General features: G+C 51.3%; 1 protein-coding gene across 3 annotated transcripts in view; it reads left to right on the top strand.

Moving 5' to 3' along the window:
• Positions 1-21,619, top strand: part of LOC111138933 (ASH1 like histone lysine methyltransferase) — a 189,099-nt gene extending 167,480 nt beyond the window's left edge. For all 3 annotated transcript variants that reach the window (XM_022490937.1, XM_022490935.1, XM_022490936.1), the window contains 16 exons: positions 3,023-3,131; positions 3,533-3,697; positions 3,857-3,951; positions 6,045-6,202; positions 7,378-7,530; positions 10,926-10,980; positions 11,062-11,194; positions 12,879-13,127; positions 13,766-13,852; positions 14,870-14,960; positions 15,710-15,848; positions 15,956-16,128; positions 17,092-17,258; positions 18,892-18,932; positions 19,789-20,090; positions 20,438-21,619. In XM_022490937.1, the coding sequence (XP_022346645.1) occupies positions 3,023-3,131; positions 3,533-3,697; positions 3,857-3,951; positions 6,045-6,202; positions 7,378-7,530; positions 10,926-10,980; positions 11,062-11,194; positions 12,879-13,127; positions 13,766-13,852; positions 14,870-14,960; positions 15,710-15,848; positions 15,956-16,128; positions 17,092-17,258; positions 18,892-18,932; positions 19,789-20,090; positions 20,438-20,529 (2,209 nt within the window). In that variant the 3' untranslated portion in view covers positions 20,530-21,619. The remainder of the gene's footprint in view (positions 1-3,022; positions 3,132-3,532; positions 3,698-3,856; positions 3,952-6,044; positions 6,203-7,377; positions 7,531-10,925; positions 10,981-11,061; positions 11,195-12,878; positions 13,128-13,765; positions 13,853-14,869; positions 14,961-15,709; positions 15,849-15,955; positions 16,129-17,091; positions 17,259-18,891; positions 18,933-19,788; positions 20,091-20,437) is intronic.
• Positions 21,620-24,948: the final 3,329 nt, after the last annotated feature.

The following is a 24,948-nucleotide window of genomic DNA, read 5'->3' as shown; positions in this document are numbered from 1 at the left end:
AAGCTAAGCCATACGCTGGGGAGAAGATATTTACAATATTTATCTGACAAAGAACTTTATAAATCTAGAATCTACAAATAAATAGGAAAGCCCAATTTTTTAAATTGTTCAAAGAATAGGCACAGCGAAAAGAATATAACAGTTTTCAAAACAGGGAGACCTGGATGGCTCAGTTAAGTGTCGGACTTTAGCTCAGGTCATGATCTCAGGATCCTGGGATCGAGTCCTGCGACCGTCTCTGTGCTCAGTGGGGAGCCTGGCTCACCCTTTCCCTCTCCCTCTATCACTCCTGCTCCCTCCCTCTCGAATAAAATCCTTTTAAAAAATAGTCAATACACATAAAATAGGTGTTTAAAGATTTTTTTTTTTTAATTTGACAGATCACAAGTAGGCAGAGAGGCAGGCAGAGAGAGAGAGAGGAGGAGGAGGCAGGCTCCCCGCCGAGCAGAGAGCCCGATGCGGGACTCGATCCCAGGACCCCGAGATTATGACCTGAGCCGAAGGCAGAGGCTTTAACCACTGAGCCACCCAGGTGCCCCAAAATAGGTGTTTAATATCTTTAACCATCCAAGAGAAATACTGGACTGTGTTGGAACACTACGTGCTGCCCCACAACGCCTACAGAGAATGGCAGTTCGGAGATTGCCGAGCATGTAGTCTGACACGAGCTCTTGTAGGTGCTGGTGGGAGTGTGTGCGGGTGTAGAACCACGGCCGAGCAAAAGCTTGCCCATACCTGTCACGGCTAAATGTGGCCCGGAGCTCCATGGCCACACTCCTGAGTATGTCCCCAGCGGAAGTGAGCGTTCACGCTCTAAGGCGTGTGCGGGACACCCACGGAAACATCTTCGTAACAGCTGAGAACTACAGTCAGTGCGGATACTTACCCAGAAGACAGGAGCCCCCGTGGTGCTGTTCACGCAGAGTAGAGCTGATAGCAGCCGTAGTAACACCGAGTGGGGGAATGAAGCTTGTGCTTGCGTCTCCTCCAGTGAATTACTCTATGATTCCGCTCATGTGACGTCCCAAAGACACCAGACTAGTCAGTGGCGACAGAGATAGAGTTGCCCCACATCCTGTGTGGAGAAGGTGCTAACTGGGAAAGAAAGGTTTCTGGGAGGTTGCACAGGTGTAAAGACACCTAGAAGTCAGCAAGCTAACTGCACATCTAGGAGTTGTGTATCCTACGCCATGTAAGACCCCCCAGGGGCACCTGGACAGCTCATTTGGTTAAGTGCCTGATTCTTGATTTGTGGCTCAGGGCGTGATCTCAGGTTGTAAGATCAAGCCATGTATCAGGCTCTGCGCTGCACGGAGTCGGCTTGAGATTCCCTGTACCTCTCCCTCTGTCCTCCTCTTGTTTTCTCTCTCCTCTCCTCGCTTCTCCTTTCCTCTCCTCTCCCTCTCCCCCTCTCCCATTCTCTCTTTCTCTCTTCCCCCTCGAAAAATAAATAAGAATCCACCCAAAATTTTTTAAGTTAATTTATTTCATTTAGTAATCTCTACACCCAACCTGGGACTTGAACTTACAACCTCAAGATCAGGTGCAGCATGCTCTTGTGACTAAGCCAGCCAGGCGTCCCACCAGTCCCCCCAGGTTTTTAAAACGTACAGTGTACAAATTTTTAATGTCATGGTGTAGACCAAGGGTCAGCAGACTTTTGGGGTGCACCAGTAAAAATTTACAAAGACGTGGGTGGGGTTTGCTATAGTTTGCCAAACACTAGCATAGACTAAAAATGCTTTCTGAATGGGAAGGGGGGAACCTGAATATATTAGAGAAATTTCCATTTGATAAGGATAGGATCCAAGCTAAACCTTGGTGTTTCCGACATTGGCAAGGAGGCAGCAGTGGAGCAAGAGAAGAAAATCTGTGGCATCAGACAGCCTGGATTTGAGTCCCCTGGTTTTAAATGCAGCTTCCTTGCTGTGTGACCGAATAAACTGTCTAAGCCACAAATACTTCCTGTATAAAATAGGGACCAAAGTACCCGTCTCATCAGGCTGTTCTGAGGGCCAGTGCGCTCACCTGTTATCAGTAAGACACAGTGATGAAGATTTTGAAGCCAGACTGCCTTGATTTGAAACTCAGTTTGATTCCCTCAGTTATTAGCTGTGTGACTTTGGATAAGTTACTTGACCTCTCTGTGCCTCAGCTTCCTCAGAAACTGGAGCTGTAATACTACCCAATAATAGTGCCTTTTGGGGGCGCCTGGGTGGCTTAGCCAGTTAAGCCTCCGACTCTTGACCTCAGCTCAGGTCTTGATCTCAGGATCATGAGTTCAAGCCCCAAGCTGGGATCCACATTGGGTGTGGAGCCTACTTTAAAAAAAAAAAAAAAATGCCTTTTTTATACTGTTGTTGGAAGGATTGAATAAGTTAGTACAACGAGATGTTATAATTAATGTAACAATCACTCAGTGATTATAATTATTATTACATAAAGCATCTAGAATAGTACGTGATAAATTATCAATAAGTTACATAAAATAGAACCAAAGAGAGAAACTCATAAAGGAAGTAGACTTATCATCAGAGAGACGTTGAATAATACCAAGCAAGAAAACTTAAGACCCGTTCTGACTGACAGCATAGAGCCTGTTTTCCAGAAAGCTGAGTGAGGGCTGTTAGTCCAGCAGTGTCACACAAGCTGGGCGGCATAGAACACAGACACTGAAGGTACAGAGACTGGCCAGGAAACCCCAAGTAATTGGACAGATAAGCAAAGGCACATTTGAAGTCAGCGTACCATTTCAGGCAGGGTGTTAGGAATCTCTGCCTTCGGGGCTCCTGGGGGGCTCCACTGGCTAAGCAGCCGCCTTCGGCTCAGGTCATGATCCCTGTGACTGGGATGGAGCCCCAAGTTTGGTTCCCTGCTCAGCATGGAATCTGCTTCTCCCTCTCCCGCTGCCCCTGCCCCTGCTCATGCACACACACCCTCTGTCTTTCAAATAAATAAATAAAATCTTTAAAAAAAAAAAAAAAAAAAGAATCTCTGCCTTTAACCCTCTCCTCCTCCGTAGGTCTGTCAATGGAGTATACCGGATTGGACTGTATGCTCTGAAGGACATGCCAGCTGGTACCGAGCTCACTTACGATTACAACTTCCATTCCTTTAATGTGGAAAAACAGGTAAGCATGAGCCCGTTCGGGAGGGAGGTGGGACTCTGCCACCGCACCAGGCACACCACAGGCCTTCTTAAACGTCACTGAGCACAGCCGATGAGAGGGACGTTGGAGCCGGCGGTTTCCAGCCCACTTCCCTCGGGCACTGGCTCAGAACTCTGTAGAAAGAGACTCTCCGTCATGTTGGTCTTCAGTCAGTTCTTAGCCTGCCTAGTGAAGAAGTTTTCGCAGAGTTTAATCTTTGCTTTCCATGGAAACACATTTATATTTATTTTACTCAGTTGCTTTACCTCTGTCTAAAAACTTCGCGACTGAAACTCACTGTCCGGCGTGCGGACGCTCGGGCGCGCTGTTGGACGCAGCAGTGAGGCTGCAGGCCGAAAGCACGGCTCTCTTTCCTTTCAAAGCAACTGTGTAAGTGTGGCTTCGAGAAATGTCGAGGAATCATCGGGGGCAAGAGTCAGCGCGTGAACGGACTCACCAGCAGTAAAAGCAGCCAGCCCGTGGCTACGCATAAGAAGTCCGGACGGTCGAAAGAGAAGAGGAAGTCGAAGCACAAGCTGAAGAAGAGGGTGAGTATCGGCCTCGTTCCCGGCTTTCCCGGCACCGCTGCCCAGGGTGGGCGCAGGGAGCAGGGCGGCCCTGAGGGTGGTGTTAAAGCCGTCCCAACGCCCTTCAAGGGTTCCCGATTGACCCTTTCTTTCCTGCAATCCGGTCCCTGTGTTTTCCAGAGAGGCCACCTCTCCGAAGAACCCAGTGAAAACATGAACACCCCAACGAGATTGGCCCCCCAGATACAGATGAAGCCGATGTCTAATCGAGAGAGGTAAAAAGGAGGTTTTCTTGCCTTTGTGTGATTTGCTTGTCACTTCAAAAATCATTAAACATCTGTACAGTTGAGTCATTTCTTTGTGCAGGAGGTCATTAGCCAAGAATCGGGATATGTAAATTTGGATGGGGGGGGATACGTGTTTGTTTTCCCCAATTTCTAACTGAAATTTAGCATTTCCTTCAAATATGATCATCGGCAAAAAGTGTGTGTGTGTGTAGTATTTGCAGTTTCCATGATTTTATCACCAGTGTTCACAAAATATCACATGATTTCTACCTTGAAATTACTGTTGTTGTTAAACCTACCACTAGCCACTAGAACTTGTCATGTGTTAAAAAAAAAATCAATGTTTAGGGGCACCTGGGTGGCTCAGTGGTTAAAGCCCCTGCCTTCGGCTCAGGTCATGATCCCAGGGTCCTGAGATCAAGCCCCACATCGGGCTCTCTGCCCAGCGGGGAGCCTGCTTCCTCCTCCTCCTCTCTCTCTCTCTGCCTGCCTCTCTGCCTACTTGTGATCTGTCTGTCAAGTAAATAAAAATCTTAAAAAAAAAAAAAATCAATGTTTACTTCTGTATCACAATTTCGGGGTTTTTTTTAATATTCTGAAAACAATTTCAGTATATTTGATTTCTTTTTAACCCTGTGTATTAAAAATTAAAATTTTTAAATTAAAATTTTTTAAAATACTTTAAAACTTTCTTCAGGGAAGGGTGACACGGGCTTCATCAGACTGCCAGATTTCCTGCTTTGTTGATAAATTATTAGAGCAGTAAACAGGGTCTGTAGTGACCATTTTCGCTCTTCCCTGTACTCAGGTAAGAGTCGTCCGTGTCAGGAGTAAGCGAAGTAAATATGCATGTGCTGGGCTTCCCAGGTCCTGGGACGTATCCTCCATCTTCCCTGGCCATCTGCTCCAGTATCTTAGAAAGTTCATCAGCATTTGTAACTTCACTGTGGTCTTGGCCCTTTTTGTCCCATATCACTTGAGTCATAGAAATTTTAAACCGGAGGAAAACAGATGATCTAGTCCAGCAGGTTTCTGCTCCTGCTGCATATTTGCCTGGGAGCTGTCAGCACCTCCTGCCGCCCAGGCTGCTCCGCATATCTCTTACCCCGGAATTTTCAGAGGTGGGACCGAAGCATTAGTAGTCTGTAAAGCTCCCCTGATGATTTCAGTGTGACCAGGTCAGGAACCATAAAATTGGTTGAAGTTTAATTTACTGAGGCCCACGGTTTGAGGCTTACCCAGTGTCACATCTGTTTATGTGTGCACTGGGGCGGGGATCAAATTGTGGAATCATCACGTTGTGTGGGGTCCTTGAAGACAGACGTAACTTACCATAAGCTTACAGGTCTACGTGGGGACACTGCATCACACAGGGTTTGCCCAGGCCGTACCTGTCTCACGTGTCTTGGCCTTGATCGGCCGGTCCAGTCCTCCTTCCTACAGCTAGTCCTGAGCCCACGCTTCGTCTGGGCGACTTCAGTGAGAATTCGTGTACGTACTCGATAAATCACAGCCTTCGAGTCAGGCTGTTTCACTTGCCAGAGTTTCTGCAGCTTTTAAGTGGTATTTGCCAGATGCTTACAAATAGTGGAGGGGAATGTTTTATGTTATATGGAAGAAAAAAAATGCAAAACTGAATTGTTTTCCCATATATAATATATAATTATTTTATAATATGTGGATTAACTGATAATTATTGATTTATATCATCATTAACAATGGTTCTGGGGCACCTGACTGGTTCAGCCAGTAGAATGTGCAACTCTTGATCTCTGGGTTGTAAGTTCAAGCCCCACATTGGGTGTTGAGATTACTTAAAAATAAAATCTTCAGGGCACCTGGGTAGCTCAGTCAAGCCTCTGCCTTCAGCTCAGGTCGTGATCCCAGAGTCCTGGGATCGAGCCCCATGTTGGGTTCTTTGCTCAGAGGGGCATCTGCTTCTCCCTCTGCCTGCCGCTCCCCCTGCTTGTACTCTGTCTCTCTCTGTGTCAAATCTTTTTTTAAAAAAAGTAGTTTACATAAAGTAGGCATGTAATAAATGCTTATTGAATTAATGAATAAAAGACCTTCCTTCTTTCCAGGAACTTTGTGTTAAAGCATCATGTATTCTTGGTCCGAAACTGGGAGAAGATTCGGCAGAAACAAGAGGAAGTCAAGCACACCAGCGACAACCTCCACTCTGCGTCGCTCTACAGCCGCTGGAACGGCATCTGCCGAGATGACGGGAACATCAAGTCGGGTACGGCCGGAAATGAGTGCACCTGTTGGTTCCGTAGTATTGTCTCCCACTGGTTATTTTAGTTGCTTTCATTCTATTCAATGATTCTTTTTACTCTGGACCAAAAAAGCTAAGATCCCAGCGTACAGGCATCATTCAGCAATCACCTCTCCATCCCAGCTGCTCAGGTTCCTAGTCTGTGCTCGAGGGAGTAGGAAGAATCCCCTTCACCAGCTTCCCAAACACCACCTGTAGCCCGCAGCGTCCAGTCATGCGATCGGTAGTGGGCCCCCCGCGTCCCTTCCTACCTGGACTGTAACTTGCATATGGGTAAATCGTGACGCTGCATGCGGGAGAAAATGACAGCAGCGTAAATTTGAAGACTTCTTCCCCCCACGTTCAGATGAGCACTGTGCGCACAGACCTCCAGATTGCTGTTCTCTGAGCTTCTTGAGTGAATAATGTAACCGCTTTCCTGAGTTCAGATCTGTTGTCCACTGGCCTGTCCAAGCGTCTTTTCTAAGCCAATAGAGTTCAAGAGCCGCTCGCTCCTCGTTGAGTCTTTCCTCCCCCTCACGAAGTAGAAGCGTTGTGCGTGGTGTATGAGGGGAGCTGCTTGCTCTGTGCGAACTTGATCGATGCGGAAATTTGCCTCCGGTCCTGTCAGTAACTTAACTGGCATGAAGTCTCCGAACTTACACCCCAGTTAGGTCCAGTCTCCTGTAATAACAAGTACTTCCGGAGTCTGGTACAGGTCAGGGCCTGCGCTCAATACATGAAAAACATTCTCTCATTTAATCTGCGTGGATACCTCCTGAGGGGAGCACTACCGTTATTCCCCCTTGGCAGCCCAGAAGCTGAGACACAGAGAGCCTGAGTAACTTGCCCGAGATCCCAAGCTAGGAAGTAGCGAAGCCAGAATTCAAACACAGACTCATTTTGGGGTGCAGGCTGGCAGCCGCTGTACTGCACAGCATTGGGTCAGAGATCGGGCGCCTCGAACGTGCAGCTTCAGTCTCTGTGGTAAACTCCAGCGTTTCCACAGATTTCTTGAAAGAGGGGAGAGAGAACTCCACCATCACTAATCTGCTTCATCACTTCAAGGAAAATAGAGCAAATGGCAAGAACCCATGGGGGAGGAGAAGGCCGCATGGCGCTCTCTTTTCCTAGAACTGATTCTCACTGTGTCCTTGCAGATGTCTTCATGACCCAGTTCTCGGCCCTGCAGACGGCACGGTCGGTTCGCACAAGGCGGCTGGCAGCAGCGGAGGAAAACCTTGAGGTGGCGCGGGCAGCCCGCCTCGCCCAAATCTTCAAAGAGATCTGTGATGGCATCATCTCCTACAAAGGTGACCCCACGCACCCCAGAGGCTTTCTCCTCAGCTTTTCTGTAAAAATCCTGCCACTCACCCTCACCTGAGACCCCCAAGACCAAGAACAACTGACCCACCACTCAGGACAAGGGATTTTAGGAGGCTTTCTTTGTTCTTTCTTTCGTCAGCATAGAATGCATAGGACTGGTTTTAGTCTTCGGGGAGTGTTGATAGAATCTAAATCCTTTGGGGGCACCTGGGGCGCTCAGTAGGTTAAGCCTCTGCCTTCGGCTCAGGTCATGGTCTCAGGGTCCTGGGATCGAGCCCCACATCGGACTCTCTGCTCAGTGGGGAGCCTGCTTCCTCCTCTCTCTCTGCCTGCCTCTCTGCCTGCTTGTGATCTCTCCCTCTGTCACATAAATAAATAAAATCTTCCCCAAGAAAAGAATCTAAATCCTTTGATCTTCTATGTCAGTCTTTGGTATTTATTAGAATTTTATCAAAGCTAAGTACTGTATTTAGAAATCACATTTTTTAGCTATAGGACAGAAAGAACAGGTCTCTGTCTTGAATGTCATTTTCCTGAATGAGGCAGTGAATTAGCAATTCAAGGAAAAGGGTGTTAGGAACATGTGATTTCAGTGTTTCTTAACCTCTTTTTTTTTTTTTAAGTTTTTTGTTTGTTTGTTTTTGTTTTAAGTAATCTCTACACCCAATGTGGGGCTTGAACTTAAAACCCTGAGATCAAGATTCGCATGCCCTACCGACTGAGCTTTTAAAGCATTTTCATGCAAACACCGTTACCTCTCCTTTCCTCTTTCAAGACATCTTTAGAGTATGTGATGTGGGTGGTGGTGGGGAAGGAGAGTTTTTAATCTGGGGGAGGTAGTGTGGTAGTGTTTGCGACTTTCTGACCAGGAAGTTTGGAGATGTTTAAAATGAGAGCTTTTAACAAACAACTGCAGCTTTTTGTCCTCAACTTTGCTCTCTCTCTCCCTCCCTCTCCCTCGATTCTAAATAATCTGGTTTCCCTTCCCTGTTCCTTTTCTGGCTACTACTTATCTCTGTACCTCAGTGGCTCTTGGCAGTTTCGTTAACCTAAGGAGGTAGAGAAGAAAGGGGAACCAGCGTGTCCTAACTTGTAACGGCTTGTGGCACCTGTTCTCTTGCCATTCCAAAAAAAGTCACCCCACCCATGGCCAGCCGGGCCGTCTGATTTACTGTGAAGCTGCAGCCAGTACATCGACACGTCCCCACATCCTGGGCATGAAGTAATAGGCTTTTTCCCTCACTGTTGCTAGAAAGTAAAGTAGCCTGTGAAGGTTCCCCAAAAAATTAAAGATGGAAGGTCATGATCCCAATCCCCGACGGACCCCCTGCTCAGCCGGGAGCCAGCTTCTCCCTCTGCCTCCTCTGCTCCCCCTGCTTGTGCATTCACTCTCTCTCTCTGACAAATAATTTTTCTTTTTTTAAATTAAAGATGGGGGGCACCTGAGTGGCCTAGTCAGTTGAGAGTCTAGTTCTCGACTCCAGCTCACATGGTGACGTTTTGGTCTCCGACTTGTGAAATCAAGCTCTGAGTCAGCTGTGTGCTCAGCATGGAGTCCTTTGGGGTTCTCTCTCCCTCTGTCCCGCCCCCGCCCTGACCCACCTTCTTACTTACTTCCCTCTCTCTTGGATAAATAATACGTCTTTTTTTTTTTTTTTAGATTTTATTTATTTATTTGACAGAGAAAGCACAAGCAGAGGGAGGGGTAGAGAGAAGGAGAAGCAGGCTCCCCACTGAGCAGGGAACCCAAGGTGGGGCTCGATCCCAGGCCCCTGGGATCATGACCTGATCCAAAGCCACACATTCAACTGACTGAGTCACCCAGGTGCCCCAATAAATAAATCTTAAGAAAGAAAGGAAGGAAGGAAGGAAACAAAAATAAAAAATAAATAGAAACACCTTACGACTCAGTAATCACATTACTGGGTATTTGCCCAAAGAAAATGAAAGTACTAATTGAAAACCACACGTGCACCCTGTGGTTTTTGCAGCATTATTTTTAGAATAGCCAAGAAGTAGCTTCCATGTCCATCCGTAAATGAATAGATAAAGGAGAGGTGGTATGTGGCAATGGAATGTTACTTGGCCATGAAAAGGAAGGAAATCTTGCCATTTCTAACATGGATAGACCCACAGGGCATTATGCTTTGTGAAATAAGTCAGACAGGTACCATGTGATTTCACTCGTATGTGAAAATTCTTGAATACAGAGAACTGGTGGTTGCTGGAGGGGAGGGGAGGGAATGGATAAAATAAAGGGGATTAAGTACAGACTTGCAGTCACAAAATAAATAAGTCACAGAACTGAGTACGGCGTAGGGAGTGCAGTCCGTCGCACTGGAACAGCTTCGTGTGCCGACAGATGATGACTGCACTCACCCTGGTGTGCGTCGAGTCACACACACAGTTGTCAGGTCATGAAGTTGTGTACCCGAAGCTAACACTGTATGTTAACTGTACTTCAGTAATAAAATAGAATGTTTTGAAAGATTCTATTTATTTTAGAGAGCGCTCGTGAGCAGGGGTAGGAGCAGAGGGAGAGAGAATGCCCGGCGGGCTGCGCTGAGCGTGGGGCCCATGCGGGGCTCATCTCATGACCCTGAGATCCCGAGCGGAGCTGGAAGTTAGAGTCAGAGGCTTAACTGACTGAGCCACAAAGGTGCCCCAGGAAATAGAAATTTTTTTTTAAAGATTTATTTATTTATTTATTTGACAGACAGAGATCACAAGCAGGCAGAGAGGCAGGCAGAGAGAGAGAGGAGGAAGCAGGCTCCTCGCTGAGCAGAGAGCCCGATGCAGGGCTCAATCCCAGGACTCTGGGGCCATGACCCGAGCCAAAGGCAGAGGCTTAACCCACTGAGCCACCCAGGTGTCCCAGGAAATAGAATTTTTAAAAAAGAAAGTAGGTAAGGTAGCAAGTAGCCCCAGTTATGAATTGTTCACATAATAGAAAGTAACTGTGTTACAAGAAGATGGATTCCAGAAAGTATTTCCAGTTCTAAATCGTTCATTATCTGGAATTTAATTGAACCCAAACCAACAGAATAATACTGTGGCCGACGGTCCACGAACAAGAACTAGAAAACCCTGTTTGGAGAAGACATTCTTGGCTTCAGTAACGTGTGCGGAGTGGGGCATCGCCCTCCGCCCCTCAGTACTTCCCCGTCTCTTGCTGTTCCTGTCCCGGGTCGTCCTGAAAGTTGTCCCCTGCCTCCAAGAGCTCACATTTCTGAAAAGTCCTGTACATTTCATGATCACGCCTCAAAAAAAGCTTGGATTTTCCCCGCGAACTTCTGATGTGGGGGCTTCTGTGTCCTCCGAGAGAGTGCGCGCCGGCCTCTCCCGGTCACACCGGCCTTCTGACCCCGGCCTTCTTTTGCAGATTCTTCCCGACAAGCTCTGGCCGCCCCCCTCTTGAACCTCCCCCCAAAGAAAAAGTAAGTTCCCCAGCGTAGGAACCCGGGAGGTTTCAGTCCGCGCTCGGCATGCCGGGTTGACGCGCTGGCTTCCCGCTGCAGGAACGCGGATTACTATGAGAAGATCCCCGAGCCGCTGGACCTGGCCACCATCGAGCGGCAGATCCTCACCGGCCATTACAAGACCGTGGAGGCCTTTGATGCTGACATGCTCAAGGTGTTCCGGAACGCTGAGGTACCTACACTGACTTCAAACGTGGATTTAAGATGTTTATCTTGAAGGAGAGGTGGGCAGGGGACAGACTAGCTGGGGGGCGGCCTCGACGGGGGTGGACATGAAGGAGGGCCCTTGTCGTGATGAGCACTGGGTGACATACATAGGCGATGAAACACTGAGTTCTCCAGAAAGCAATATCACATTATAGGTTAGATAACTAGAATTTAAATAAAAACTTTAGAAAAGGGCGCAGTCCGTGAAGCATCCACCTTCGGCTCAGATCATGATCCTGAGGTCCTGAGATGGAGCCCTGCGTCAGCCTCCCTGCTCAGTGGGGAGTTTGCTTCTCCCTCTGCCTGCTGCTCCCCCCTGCTTATGCTGTCTCTGTCTCAAATAAATAAAATATTTTTTAGAAGTAATTAATAACTTCTTTAGAAAATTTTTTTTCTAGAGGCTTAAGGTTTTTACCTTATGTCAACCTTTATATTTCTGGCAAAGGCAACAGTTTTTTTTAAAGATTTTAGTTTAAAAAAGAAAGGATTTTATTTATTTATTTGAGAGAGTGAGAGAGCAAACGTAAACAGGGGAGCAGCAGGCAGAGGGAGAAGCAGGCTCTCTGCTGAGTGGGGAGCCCTGTATGGGAGTTGATCCCAGGACCCTGGAATCATGACCTGAACTGAAGGCAGAAGCTTTAACTGGCCGAACCACCCAGGCGTCCCTAAAGACAACAGTTTTTACTGAGTGCCCTTGTGTAAAGGTTAGGTTTGCTAAATATTGTGGAATCTTTATATATAGTAAAGACATTGATATCACGAGAAAGAAAGACTAAATTATACTCCCTAAAAAGACATTTTCATAAAAATCTAATTTAGGGGTGCCTGGATGGCACAGTCAGTTCCGCATCTGACTCTGGTTTCATCTCAGGTTGTGATCTCAGGGTCCCCAGGCCCACCTTGGGGCCCGTGCGTGGGTGCGCACCCACATTCTCTCACTCTCTCTAGTTGAATAGATAAATCTGGGGGGAAACAATTTAGTTTTGAACCTTTGTATTTACATAGTACATTTTGCACACTTACGTCATAGCTGTAGTTTCTTTCCTCAAGGGAGTAAATACACGTGAAAGACAAAGAATTGTGAAGAGTAAGTAGAAACAAATCTGAAGGATGGAACTGGGGTTTAGGCTAATGGTTGGTAGATTACACTGGTGAGAAGGTGACCTTGAACCTAAAAGAGAAGATAGAATATTGTACCGAACATGGAAAAGACGTTTTTCAGTGATTTTGAAATAGTTGGAGAGGAACGAGAGGAAAGGGGCTTCAAGGTGACAGGAGAATTGAGGTGAGGAGGTGAGGACGGAAACGAGCAGAGCCGACAAGTAGGAGAACTCGGTCCGTGCTGGACGCCAGCGCGCTTTCTGCCCAACCCACTTCCGTGTGCACAGCCTGCGGCTGCGGGACAGTGAGCGCTCACGCCGCCGGCTCCGATCGGCGTCCGCGGGGTGTGCGGGGTGTGCGAGCCCAGGACGGTGTACAGCCGCAGAGCAAGCAGGAAACGCACACTCGGGTCCCCTGTGCCGCCTGCGGGCCGTGCGGGCCGTCGCTCTGACCTGAGACCCCCGCCCCGAGATCGGGAGCCGCGGCCCCGCACACTGAGCGCCCCCCGCCCCAGAAGACCCACCAGGATCTCCCCCGCTCTCCCGCAGAAGTACTACGGGCGCAAGTCGCCCATCGGGAGGGACGTGTGCCGCCTGCGGAAGACCTACTACAACGCCCGGCACGAGGCGTCGGCGCAGATCGACGAGATCGTGGGGGAGACGGCGAGCGAGGCCGACAGCAGCGAGACGTCGGTGTCCGAGAAGGAGAACGCGCACGAGAAGGACGACGACGTGATCCGCTGTGTGTGCGGCCTGCACAAGGACGAAGGCCTCATGATCCAGTGCGACAAGTGCATGGTGAGCCCGCGCGGGCCGGCCTGCGGGCTGTGGAGGCGCCGCCGCGCTCGCCTCGCCGCACGGAGGGCCGATCCCGTTCCGCGCCCCGCACCTTCCCTCGCTGCGCGCCCACCTGCTCTCGGCCCGCGGGGGCGGCGCGCGTCTGTGCAGGACCGAGCTTCCCGCGGAGCCGCCTTCCTCGGGAGCCGGGTGGACGAGGCTCCAGACGGAGGAGGGTCCTCACGGCGCTGCCTGGTTGGGGAGTGGAGCCAGGAGGGGCGGGGGCGCCCGGGCGCGGTCCGGGGGATGCAGCCCGGAGAGCATGGGGGGACTCACCCCTCCTGGCGCCCGATCCCTGGGCGCACCCCTCTCCCGGGGTGCGCTTGTCCCTCGAGCACGAAGCTGGACAAGGGCTGCCCCTGGTGCTGTGTTCCCTGCTCCACACTTCCCCACACGAGCGGGTGCGGACCAGGCAGTGTACTTGGTTCAGACAAGCTCTCCTTTTCCCGGGTCTTAAACCATTTCTGACTTTGCACTTACCTACTTCTCCCTTCGTGCCTGTTCGACCTCACCCTGTCCTACTGCTGATTTTTTTTTTGTTGTTGTTATTTTATTCTTAGCTCCCAGAGCCCCTCCCAAGCGCACTCTTCTCTCCGCAGGTGTGGCAACACTGTGACTGCATGGGGCTGGACTCGGACGTGGAGCACTACCTTTGCGAGCAGTGTGACCCGAGGCCTGTGGACAGAGTAAGCTGCCTTCTGCTGGGACTCGGATCTGCACGCAGGAGACTAGCGAGCGGGCTCTCACCTGCCCTGCTGCTGGGGCATGCGTTTCCCCCGATAAACCACTCAGCCTCTCTGGGCCTTAGTTTCTTACACTCTACACTAGGGTAATAATTCTGCCCTTCCTTTTCCCAAGCATGTGGTCAGAGGGGAAGTACATTACGTAGAGGCCTCTGGAAGGACTGGTGCTGAACACGCGGTCAGCTCCCCACGCGAGTACACAAGCCGGTCTTAGGCCCACCTGGCAGGAGAGACAGTGGGTGGGGTGACTTGTCCGAGTTGCTAAGCGGGTTTGTCCTGGGTCTGCTGTGTTCGTGCGCTGGTCTCGGGCAGGTGTTCGCTGTGAAGGGCAGCGTTCCGTGACAGCGGTGTCGGCGTTCTGAGCGGACGTTTCTGTGCTCTGAGGGATGTGCTGTGCAAAGTCCGGCGTCCCTGGCCTCTGGGCACTAAATGCTGGTGGCTTCCTTGAGTCCTTGTGACAGTCACTGTCCCGGCTCACACGTGGTCGTGCTCCGCAGGGGTGCAGGAGCGGCCATACGGTTAGTTTCCTCCGGCTCCTTGGGGCACTTGGCCTGTCGGTCTCGTTCTCTGCCTTCACTTTCCCAGTTCCACTCCAGCGGCTTTCATCTGGGTTCATGTGTGTTGTGTTGGCATAACTGAACAGTAAGTCTCAAATTGGTTGCGAATTCTAGGTTTGAGTTCTTTTCCTCTTTTTTTTTTTTAAAGATTTTATTTATTTATTTGACAGAGATCGCAAGTAGGCAGAGGCAGGCAGAGAGAGAGGAGGAAGCAGGCTCCCTGCTGAGCAGAGAGGCCGATGCGGGGCTCGATCCCAGGACCCTGGGATCATGACCCGAGCCGAAGGCAGAGGCTTTAACCCACTGAGCCACCCAGGCGCCCCAGTTCTTTTCCTCTTGAATGGAGATCAGTAGGCTGGTGTAGTAGTCCCGGCCCTGACCCCTGGCTTTCCGTTCTCACCAGGAGGTACCCATGATTCCTCGGCCCCACTATGCCCAGCCCGGCTGTGTCTACTTCATCTGTTTGCTCCGAGATGACTTGCTGCTTCGTCAAGGTGCGTGCCCACAAGCTGACCCTCCTTCCGAGCAGTGGGAGCATCTGCTCTCTGCGTACTAGTTACTGTCCCCGCACGACTGCTCATAGCAGTTAAATATGGTTGACCCTTGACCATGCAGGGCTCAGGGGCACCAAGCCCCCCTGCCCCACCCTGGGTACAGTCAGAAATCCACATACAACTTTGGACGCTCCAAAAACTCAACTACTAATAGCCTAATGTTGACCAGAGCCTTGCCGGCATCATAAATAGTCGATTTTCACATATTCTGTATGTTACATGTATTGATATATTGGATGCTTATGACAGAGTAAGCTAGAGAAAAGGAAGTATTAAGAAGATCATAAGGTTTTTTACATTACACCCACAGTGCTGTGCTGCACTCATTTAAAAAAAAAGAATCTGCATATAATTCGACCCGTGCCCCTCAAACCCACGTTGTTCAAGGCTTGGCAGTATTGGTCTGCTATCCTCCAGTCCTTGGGGTTTACACGTTTTCCCCTCCCCCACATAAAACTAATTCGGAGAGACCAGGGTGTCAGTAAGCTAAGTTTAGGACTGAGAAAAACTTGCAGGATTCCGGGAGAAGGAGGACCTCCCTCATGCCCTCCTCATAGTCCGAAACTGACGAGCATCGCCGTTCCACCGCCCGTGTTACAGCTCTCTGTGTCTGTCGTTTTAGACCTTAAGCCCTTCCCTGTAGATCGAGTTCACACAGGCATCGTTTAACGTGTCCTGTGCCTTCCTAGGCGACTGCGTGTACCTGATGCGGGACAGCCGGCGCACACCTGACGGCCACCCAGTCCGCCAGTCCTACCGACTGTTGTCGCACATTAACCGAGACAAACTAGACATCTTCCGCATTGAAAAGCTTTGGAAGAATGAAAAGTACGTGTTGAGGTCGTCTCTCTTCCCCCAGCTCTGCCCTTCCAGCGCAGAGCCGAATATGGCCGAGGATCTCGCCCGTCAACTAAACCTCGCCCTTTCTTCCTTAGAGAGGAACGGTTTGCCTTTGGTCACCACTACTTCCGCCCCCACGAGACCCACCACTCTCCATCCCGCCGCTTCTATCACAACGAGCTGTTCCGGGTGCCACTCTACGAGATCATTCCTTTGGAGGCTGTGGTGGGGACCTGCTGTGTCCTGGACCTTTATACTTACTGTAAAGGTAGGTAACCTGAGCTGCTGAAGAAATGATCTCCTGCCCCCATTCCTTCCATCTGCAGCTGCCACTCCTTTCTTATGTCTCTGATAAAAGATTGTCCCAGGCTAGCCGTGAAGCTTCAAAGAGCTGTATTTTCTCTTTCTTTTAGCTAGCACTTGGTGCTCATTTAATAAATGTTTTATTTTTTTTATTTTTTTCTTGATACTCAATAAACGTCAATTTCCCTTTGTTTTTAACTTAGTTAACATTTCTTAATAATGTCTACTCAGCATTCTAGTAGCATCATCACAAGGCACGTTCTTCTACCTGCCCATTCCAGAAGCCCAAAGGCCATCATCAACTCTGGACGTGAAACAAACTCAGAAGCACACGAGCTGTTTCAGCTCCGCGGTTACTGGCGCGGGCTGTGGAGGGCGTCTGCTCTCAAATTCCAGCCCCACCCCTGTTTACCTGTGTCCCTGGGCCGCGGGCAGGAGGGATTAGTACCTGTCATGGGTGAGAAGCAGCTCACCTTCTCTGTTGTAGCAAATTGTCCAGAAGGATACGTACTCCATTCAAGCACCAGCTGCTTGGGGCTCCATCATTCTGGGGACTCCATCCCCTGGTTATAAAGTCCTCATTTCCAGATGTGCCCCTCATTCATCCTGCCTTTGCTCTCTCCTGGCGTCCCCACACTGTGCTCTGTGCTCCCTCACAGACTGCCGCGGCACTTGGGTGAGCTGCCTGTCTGGTTCCCCCCACCCTGCGGCCCACCCTTACACTCAGAGCTATACACACCACTCCTCGTCTGCTCTTCTAGCACTGCTGTCTGGGGACTCTGCTTTCTTCCGCGTCACCACATGCCTCTCAGCGTCACTTCAGGGTCCCGCTGCCCTCCCAGTGGTGCGGACTCCTCTCTGGGCAGCTCAAGCTCGAGGTGAAGGAGGGGAAGGCAGGAGGGTTCTTTAACAGTATTTAAACTCCTAGGGAGACCCAAAGGAGTGAAGGAGCAAGACGTGTACATCTGTGACTACCGCCTCGACAAGTCCGCGCACCTGTTCTACAAGATCCACCGGAACCGCTACCCTGTCTGCACCAAACCCTATGCCTTCGACCACTTCCCCAAGAAGCTCACTCCCAAAAGAGATTTCTCCGTAAGTCTCCTTCCTCCTACCTGTCGTACAAGGGCAATATAGTTCCCACAGGAAATTCCCAGGGTTGGAACCTTCAGGCTCTCTGCTACTTCATCCTGTTAGTCCATCCCAAACTGTAGGAATTGGTCTCTAGTTAGGATTTTTTTCTTTGTCTTTCTCTCTCTTTTTTTTTTTAAGTAGGCTCCATGCCTAGCATGGAGCCCGATACAGGCCTTGAACTGATGACGCAGAGATCAAAGACCTGAGCTGAGATCAAGAGTCAGACGCCCAACTGACTCATCCACCAAGGTGCCCCTGTTTTGGGATTTTTAAACAGCATACATACATTTATTCTGCATTTCCCGGCACGTACATATGCTGGTTCGGCCTTTCTCGGCGCACCCACGCATCTGTTTGGCATTTCCTGACACGCGCACATACCTGTTCTGCACTTCCTGGCACGGGCTGATTCTCAGCAAGTTATCAGTGTCTGTATTATCATCAGGTTTTCTTCACTTGTCTCTCCTGGCTTTACTGTCTTGGCCCTTGAGCTCTTAGTGTAGTTTTTAAAGATTTTATTTATTTATTTGACAGAGAGACACAGCGAGAGAGGGAACACAAGCAGGGGAAGCAGGAGAGGGAGAAGCAGGCTTCCTGCTGAGCAGGGAGCCCATTGCGGGGCTCGATCCCAGGATCCTGGATCATGACCCAAGCCAAAGGCAGATGCTTAACGACGGAGACACCCAGGCTCCCCTTAGTGTAGTGTTTTGTTGAGTTTTCATATCCATAATTTTAAGCAAGCAAGCAGAGAGAATAGCAAGAACCCTGAGAAAACTTTGGTGAAAATAATTCAGGGCTTTTCCCATATATCTCTCCATTTAAAATGTAAGGCACCATCTCTATATAAAATGTGAAAAGTACAGAGGCATTAAGAAGAAAAATTGTATGTCATCCCACTACACAGAAAATAACCACTGTTAACATTTTCATTTCTTGCCTTTTTCGTATGCTTTTTCTTTAAATTGTTGTGAACATAGTGCTCCAGTCCTATGCCATTCGTCAGTCCGCAAAGGCTTTGGACGTCCGTCCATCCACAGCGTTTGCTGTCCTGAAGCTCTGGACTGAGCTACTCATCCTTGACTCTGCTTTTTGTGGGATTGTCAAAACTTGGGGCCCATCTTCCATCCTGTTCTTAACATGTGAAGAATGTTGAGAAACCATCCAACCGGAAAGAAACTTTATGCCCATTTTTCCTATGTTGTTTTTGGATTTCTCTAAACAGTACTTACTTTATATTCTCCCCACCTACCACCAAGCCCTGCCTCTGCTCTGGACTTCTTTGGTCTTGCTCGCTTGGGCAACAGCTCTCAGGTCAGCCTTGAAGCCCCAGCCTGAACTACTCAGGCGCTAGGATGGGGCGGACCGGACTGGGAGCCTGTCCCCCTTTACCATCGTCACAGGCGTACAAGACACCGAAACCACTGTGGCCTTACAGACTGACAGAAGGACGGACCTTCCGCCCTTAAAACACAGCCACCCAGCTCGGAAGGGCTTTGCCCTGTGTTTGCCTTCCTTCGTTTCCCTCCCCGTCCCGTCTCCCAGCTCCCCTGAGCCAGTTTCCACCGCAAACTCAACGCCTTCCCTTTCTTTGCAGCCTCATTATGTCCCAGACAACTACAAGAGGAACGGAGGGCGGTGAGTGCGCGGGGGGTGCGGGGGGAGCCCTTTTAGAGGGGGTGGCTGGCGACTTGAGTGGAGCAGGGGCAGCAGCACCGAACACCCGGCCCCCCGAGAACTGGGGACTCTGACAGCGGCCTGTGGAGCCGGCAGCGGCTCGGAAGCCCTGAGTATCGGAGGCCCGGGCCTCGATGGAGCTTTAGTCGGGGGCGGGGGAAGAAGACTCGCAGGGAGCAGAAACAGGACAAGAAAGCTCTGAAACGGAACTCTAGACCGGTGCAGAGGTGTCTCCTTTCCTAAGGTTTCTGTAAGCTTTTCCCATCACCTCGAGGCGTGTCCGTTCTCAGGGCCTCCGTTGAGGACCTGCCGTCCCGTAGCTGCTCAGGGCAGAGTGTCACCGAGCGTGGTGGCGGCAGAGCTTCCACTGGTGCTGGTTTTGACCGGAGAGTCTTGTTCTCGGAGAAGGAGCAGTGAAGGCTTTCCTTCGGTTTCGTTCCGTTTCCTTCCGTTTCCTTCTGTTTCCTTAGGCGGTGGATGGGGCCGTGCGGACAGTCGGGAAAGGCGGACGCCCCATGCGGATTGTCCCTGTGGTGGGACTGCAGGCGTCACAGGGTCGCGTCACACATCTCTGCCAGCTGGTGGTTTGACCAGCTCCGCGGTGGCGCATGCTTCCCTGAAGGACGGAAAATTTAGTTTTATAATTAGAAAGTAGATTTCAGGAAAAGGTCGTGATTTGTGCAAATAGTGATACAGTGATGGCCAGAGCGGAGGCTTCTAAGAACTCGCTTGGGATCTCCAGCCGGAGGCCCCTCCCCTCCTCCCCCGTCCCCTCCCCTGCACGGCCTTAGTCAAAATTACCACATCCCTCTGGCAGGTCGTCCTGGAAGTCCGAGCGCCCAAAGCCCCCCCTGAAAGACCTGGGCCAGGAGGATGACGCTCTGCCCTTGATTGAAGAGGTTCTGGCCAGCCAGGAGCAAGCCGCCAACGAGATGCCCGGCCTGGAGGAGCCAGAGCGGGAGGGGGCCGCTGCGGAAATCAGCGAGGGGGCCAAGAAGCCAGAGGAGAGTGGGCAGGACCCCCAGCCGGCGTGTACCCCTGAGGAGCGAAGGCACAGCCAGCGGGAACGCCTCAACCAGATCTTACTCGGTCTCCTTGAAAAAATCCCTGGGAAAAATGGTAAGACAGAATCGGGCTCGTGCCCCAGGTTTAAGATAAAGGGGAGCTTAGGAAGGAAGGAAGGAAAAAGAACAACTTGCCACTCCTTGCCCAGGACGGGAAGCGTCCTGCGAAAACGTCCTGGTTCTCTGGTGGGCCCCGGGGCGCGGTTGCATCCCGGGAGGGGGACTGCGTGACGAGAGCCCCGCGCCCCGCGCCCGGGAGCCTTCTCTCCTGAGGCTGGAGGAAGGCCCGAGGTGCCCAGAGGTGGGAACAGGAGTCACGGGACTCCTGTGACCTCCTTAGAGCTAGACCTGGAACGAGGAGCGGGAGGGGTGGTCGCTGAGCCTCCCTGCTTCCGTCTGCAGCCATCGACGTGACCTACCTGCTGGAGGAGGGCTCGGGCCGGAAGCTGCGGAGACGCACTTTGTTCATCCCGGAAAACAGCTTTCGGAAGTGAGCGGCGCAGCGGCTCGAGCGTCCGCCGTCGCTGGAGCGCGCGGTCCTGCCTCGGCCTCGGAGCGCGGGCGGGGCGGGCGGGGCCGTGTCGCCCGCATTAGGTACTTCACACACCGTGGAGCCAGCGCAGAGGAAGGGGTCTGTCTCAACAGCGCGCTCGGCCTCGGGCTCCTCTCCACCGCCTCCCGCAGCGGGTTCGTGACGGGAGGAGGACCGGGCACACGGGGGTGGCGGGAGCCTCGTGGAACTTGATAACACTCGCCCCTGCCCCCAGGCTGGGTCTTTCTGTGTCACCTCCGATCCCCCGGGCCCTGCGGCGGAGCTGCTTCCTCCGCCCAGGGGTCCCGCCCCGTCCAGCGGGAGGGGACCCCCCACCCCACCCCACCCCACCCCCGCCTCTTCTCTGCGGGCTCCAAGAGCTACCCCCAGAGACCTCAGACGGAAGCGGCAGCTGGGGCCTCTTTCCAGACAGATCCTCGCCGGGGAGAGTTTCTCCTTTCTTGCCCAGTCAGGTCAGAGTAAAACGCGAACTGCCGAGTCCAAGCACTTGCACCCTCCGCCCTTCTCCCTGCCTCTCCCCCCGGAATGTAATCGTGGGTCAGGGAAGGCCCCCATGGGGTCAGAGGGCACAGGACTTGCAGTCGTGTTTTTGTTTTAACCTTCATAACCTGCCAGACCTGGTTTTTTCTCATAAGAAGGCCAGGCCCCTGGGGTACCGGCCGCGGCCACGCCCGTGCTGTGGCCGCGTGTGTCTGCCGGGCCCCAGGGACGGAGACGCGTCTCAGAACAGACTCACTGTAGAGCCTCCGTAGAAGCGACCCCCAGCCTCCCCCGAGTCACTACACAGACCGCCGGTCAGAGTGTCTGTCGTGAGTGTGCAGCATCAGCTCAGAACACTACTCTCGTTTTCTCCGTTACACGGTTTTCAGTGTCCCGCTCTTAGAGACAGGGCTCGCCCCCCACGTCCCATGTCCTCCACCCCCTGGTGACGGCAGCAGGAGGGACATCATGATGTCTCCTTCCTTCCCCTTCTCTTGGCCAGAAGTTACCAGACAATACTGTCTCTTTAAAAATAAAATTTAAAAAGCTTTGCTTTGTTGTCTTCTCAGACATACATATGCATATACGTTTTAGATGTTCTTATAAGAGAAAAGATGGATTTTAAATGTGCCAAGTTGTGTGTGTATATATGTCCGTATGGATGTGTGTGTGTCTGCTGCGTGACTCGGGAGCAGTAGAGTAGGACGCACGGCCCCACCATTCTCGAAACCCGGACCAACGCTGTCCTCACTGTACATTTCCCCGTGATGCCGACGCTCCGACTTGTTTAGGTAGAAACACGGACACCTTCCATTCCATTGAATCTTTGTTTCTTTTTCTCCTTTCTGTGTCGATCTTGAGGGAAGAAAAACAAACAAAAGAGGCAGGGGATGCCAAAGATCCCCTCAAGCAGAGAAAAAGCAGAATAAATATTTTATTAAAGAAAAAAGAGAATTAAGAAAATAGTTTGGAGTATTTTCTTACTGTAGAGAAGCACTGTACATTACGACGAGACCTGGGTATGAGATACTCACGTGCGGAGCCGGAACCGTCGCATGCCACGCCCGTTTAAGTGGTTTCCTTTGGGTTTCATTGCAGGGAGCTGGGGGGGAGGGAGGTGGGAAATAGGGGCACTTTGGGGGTCTCCTTTAGTCAAAAAGCAGGAAAATGACAAGAAAGAGATTAAAATTCAATATTTCCTTGAATAGTGTTAAACACTAAAATTTTAAAAAAGACAAAAAAAGAAAAAAACTTTGTAAAATGTGAGAACAGAAGCAAAAGACACTACGCTCTGTCATTTTATCTTTCTTTTGTTGAAAGACTAAAAACTGAAATGTTTTTTAGACAATCAAATGTTAGGTAAGTGCAAAAACTTGTTTTTTCTTACTGGTGTAGAAATTAATGCCTTTTTTTATTTTTCGGTTATTTTATAATAATGAAATAAAAAGAACCCCCCAGCTGCTGGGTGGGTTTCGGTGTTTGCAGCGCGGGGCAAGGCACTACACCACTGCGAATAGATACAGTTAGTCTGCATGTCTGTAGGCTGTGTGATTGCGGAAAACATAAATGCTGCTAATATATTTCCTTTTTACAAAAGCATATCTAAATAGATGATTGTTTTGATGTTAATCTTTGTAAATTATGTATTACCGATTTTAACATTGGATGTAATTGCATAAAAAGCTTGCATCTCAATCCTTGAAAGTCTAGTATTAAATGGAAAAACTTTTCCTAACAACAGAGTGGTGAGCCTGCTGGTTTTTCCCCCCGTCCCTGTCCTCCACTTCTCTTCCAGGATCTCCTTCCTCCATCCTGTTTCCAGACAGGTCTTTTTACCACCGCGCCGCCAGTCAGCCCTAAGCCAACCGCCCCGCACACTAGTCACCGCGCCTGCGGCCGCGCGCACACACATACACACGCGCACACGCACGCACGCACGCACCCGCTCGTACTCACGAGCCGGCCCCAGGCTTGGGGACAGTGACTGCAGGCCGCTGTGTCCCACCGTTGCCATAGTAAGCAGCTTCCATAATACTCATACACTCATATTCACAACAGCCCTTTCAGGAAGGTACCCAAACCCGACTCTTTTTTTTAAGATTTTGTTTATTTATTTGACAGAGAAATCACAAGTAGGCAGGGGCGGAGGGGGAGGAAGCAGGCTCCCCGCCGAGCAGGGCTCGATCCCAGGACCCTGAGATCATAACCTGAGCCGAAGGCAGAGGCTTAGCCCACTGAGGCACGCAGGCGCCCAAACCCGATCTCCTAGGTGAGGAACTGCAGCAACACAGGTGATGTCGCTCGCCCCGTCCTCTAGCTCGTTAGATAACCTCGTGACAGCCCCGATGTTACTACTTCCATTTCATAGAAATGAAAATCGAGTGTCAGCGACTTCCCAGAGGTCACCCAGTAACCAGTGCTGGACTCAGAATTCCAAAACCTTCACGTTCATCTGCAAACAGAAAAGTGTCAGGAATAGCCCCTGTGGCCCTACTAAGGAAGACAGACTCGCTCCTGCCAGCAAGTGCAGGACCCAGCGGAGGTCAGCCCAGCCCGGCTCCCTGCGGCCTCTCCGAGCTCAGCGGTGCGGCTGCCCCGCAGCACCGAGAGCGCGGGCTGCGTTCCCGGGACGCAGGGTGGCATCTGCGAATGGGTCAGTGCGCTACATCAGTGAGAGGAGAACCACAGCATTTCGACAGATGCACAACAAACATTCGACGACGTACAACGTTCTTTTTTCCATGATAAAAACCCTTCGAACAAAGTACGCTTACAGGAACACACCCCAGCATGACTAAGGCCACGTATAAGAACCGCGGCTGACACAACATCCGCTGGTGGAAAGGTGAGAGGCTGCCCCCGAGCTCGGGAACAGGACGGGCGGGGGGGTCCACTCTCCCCACTTTCATTTGACATAGTCCTGGAAGTCCCCAGCCATGAGCAATCAGGAAAAAAGCAATAAATGCCACCCAAATTGAAAAGGAAGACGTAAGACATTCGGTGTTTCCGGATGGCACGACACTACACACAACACCCTAAAGACCACCAGGAAACTGCAGAACCGACGGGAGGCCTCGGGGGCGGGGCAGGACGCGAGACGTCGGAAAGCGCAGCACCGCTACAGGCCGCGGATGAAGCCTCGGGTGGAGAAACTGAGAAAGCCACCCCCCCCAAACCCCGTTTACAGCTGCACCAGAAACAATAAAATACCCAGGAATAAAGTCAACAAAGGAGGCGAAGGGCCCGTTCTCCGAAAACGGTACTGACGGAAGAGACCGCAGCGGCGCCGACAAGCGGAAAAGGACTCGGTGCTCATCGACCGGGGACGACTGCGGCGAAAACGTCGGTGCTCGGGGCGTCTGGGGCACCGCCCGTCAAGCGTCCAGCCCTCGGCTTCGGCTCAGGCCGTGGTCTCCGGGTCGCCAGGCGCAGCCCCGCGCCGGGCCCCGCGCCCGCTCTCCCGCAAGTGAACACAAGCTCACACAAAGACTTAGAAATGTCTGTACCGCCCAAAGCGCACCCCGGCTCAAGGCCGCCCCGTCAAAGTGCCAAGAGCGTTTTCCACAGAACGAAATCCTCAAATCTGTGGGGAACCGCAGAAGACCGAGGAGCCAGAGCAATCTGGGAAAAGAAAGTCCAGATCGAAGTTCCGACAGCTCCGGATTCCAGGTCCTACCAGGGCCCCCGTCATCGCAGCGGTGGTGCCGGCACAGGACAGACACACGGCCCCCGGGCAGAGCAGAGAGCCCGGAGCTGGACCTACAACCAACGTCGATTACTCCGGGACTCAGGAGGCGGGAACGCGCGGCGGGAACGCGCGGCGGGAACGCGCGGCGGGAACGCGCGGCGGGAACGCGCGGCGGGAACGCGCGGCGGGAAC

Source organism: Enhydra lutris, unplaced genomic scaffold, assembly GCF_002288905.1.
Source record: "Enhydra lutris kenyoni isolate GAN:26980312 unplaced genomic scaffold, ASM228890v2 scaffoldscaffold94, whole genome shotgun sequence".
NCBI lineage: Eukaryota > Metazoa > Chordata > Mammalia > Carnivora > Mustelidae > Enhydra > Enhydra lutris.
The sequence above is the reverse complement of the archived record's forward strand: the minus strand, read 5'-3'. Positions and strand labels throughout refer to the sequence as shown.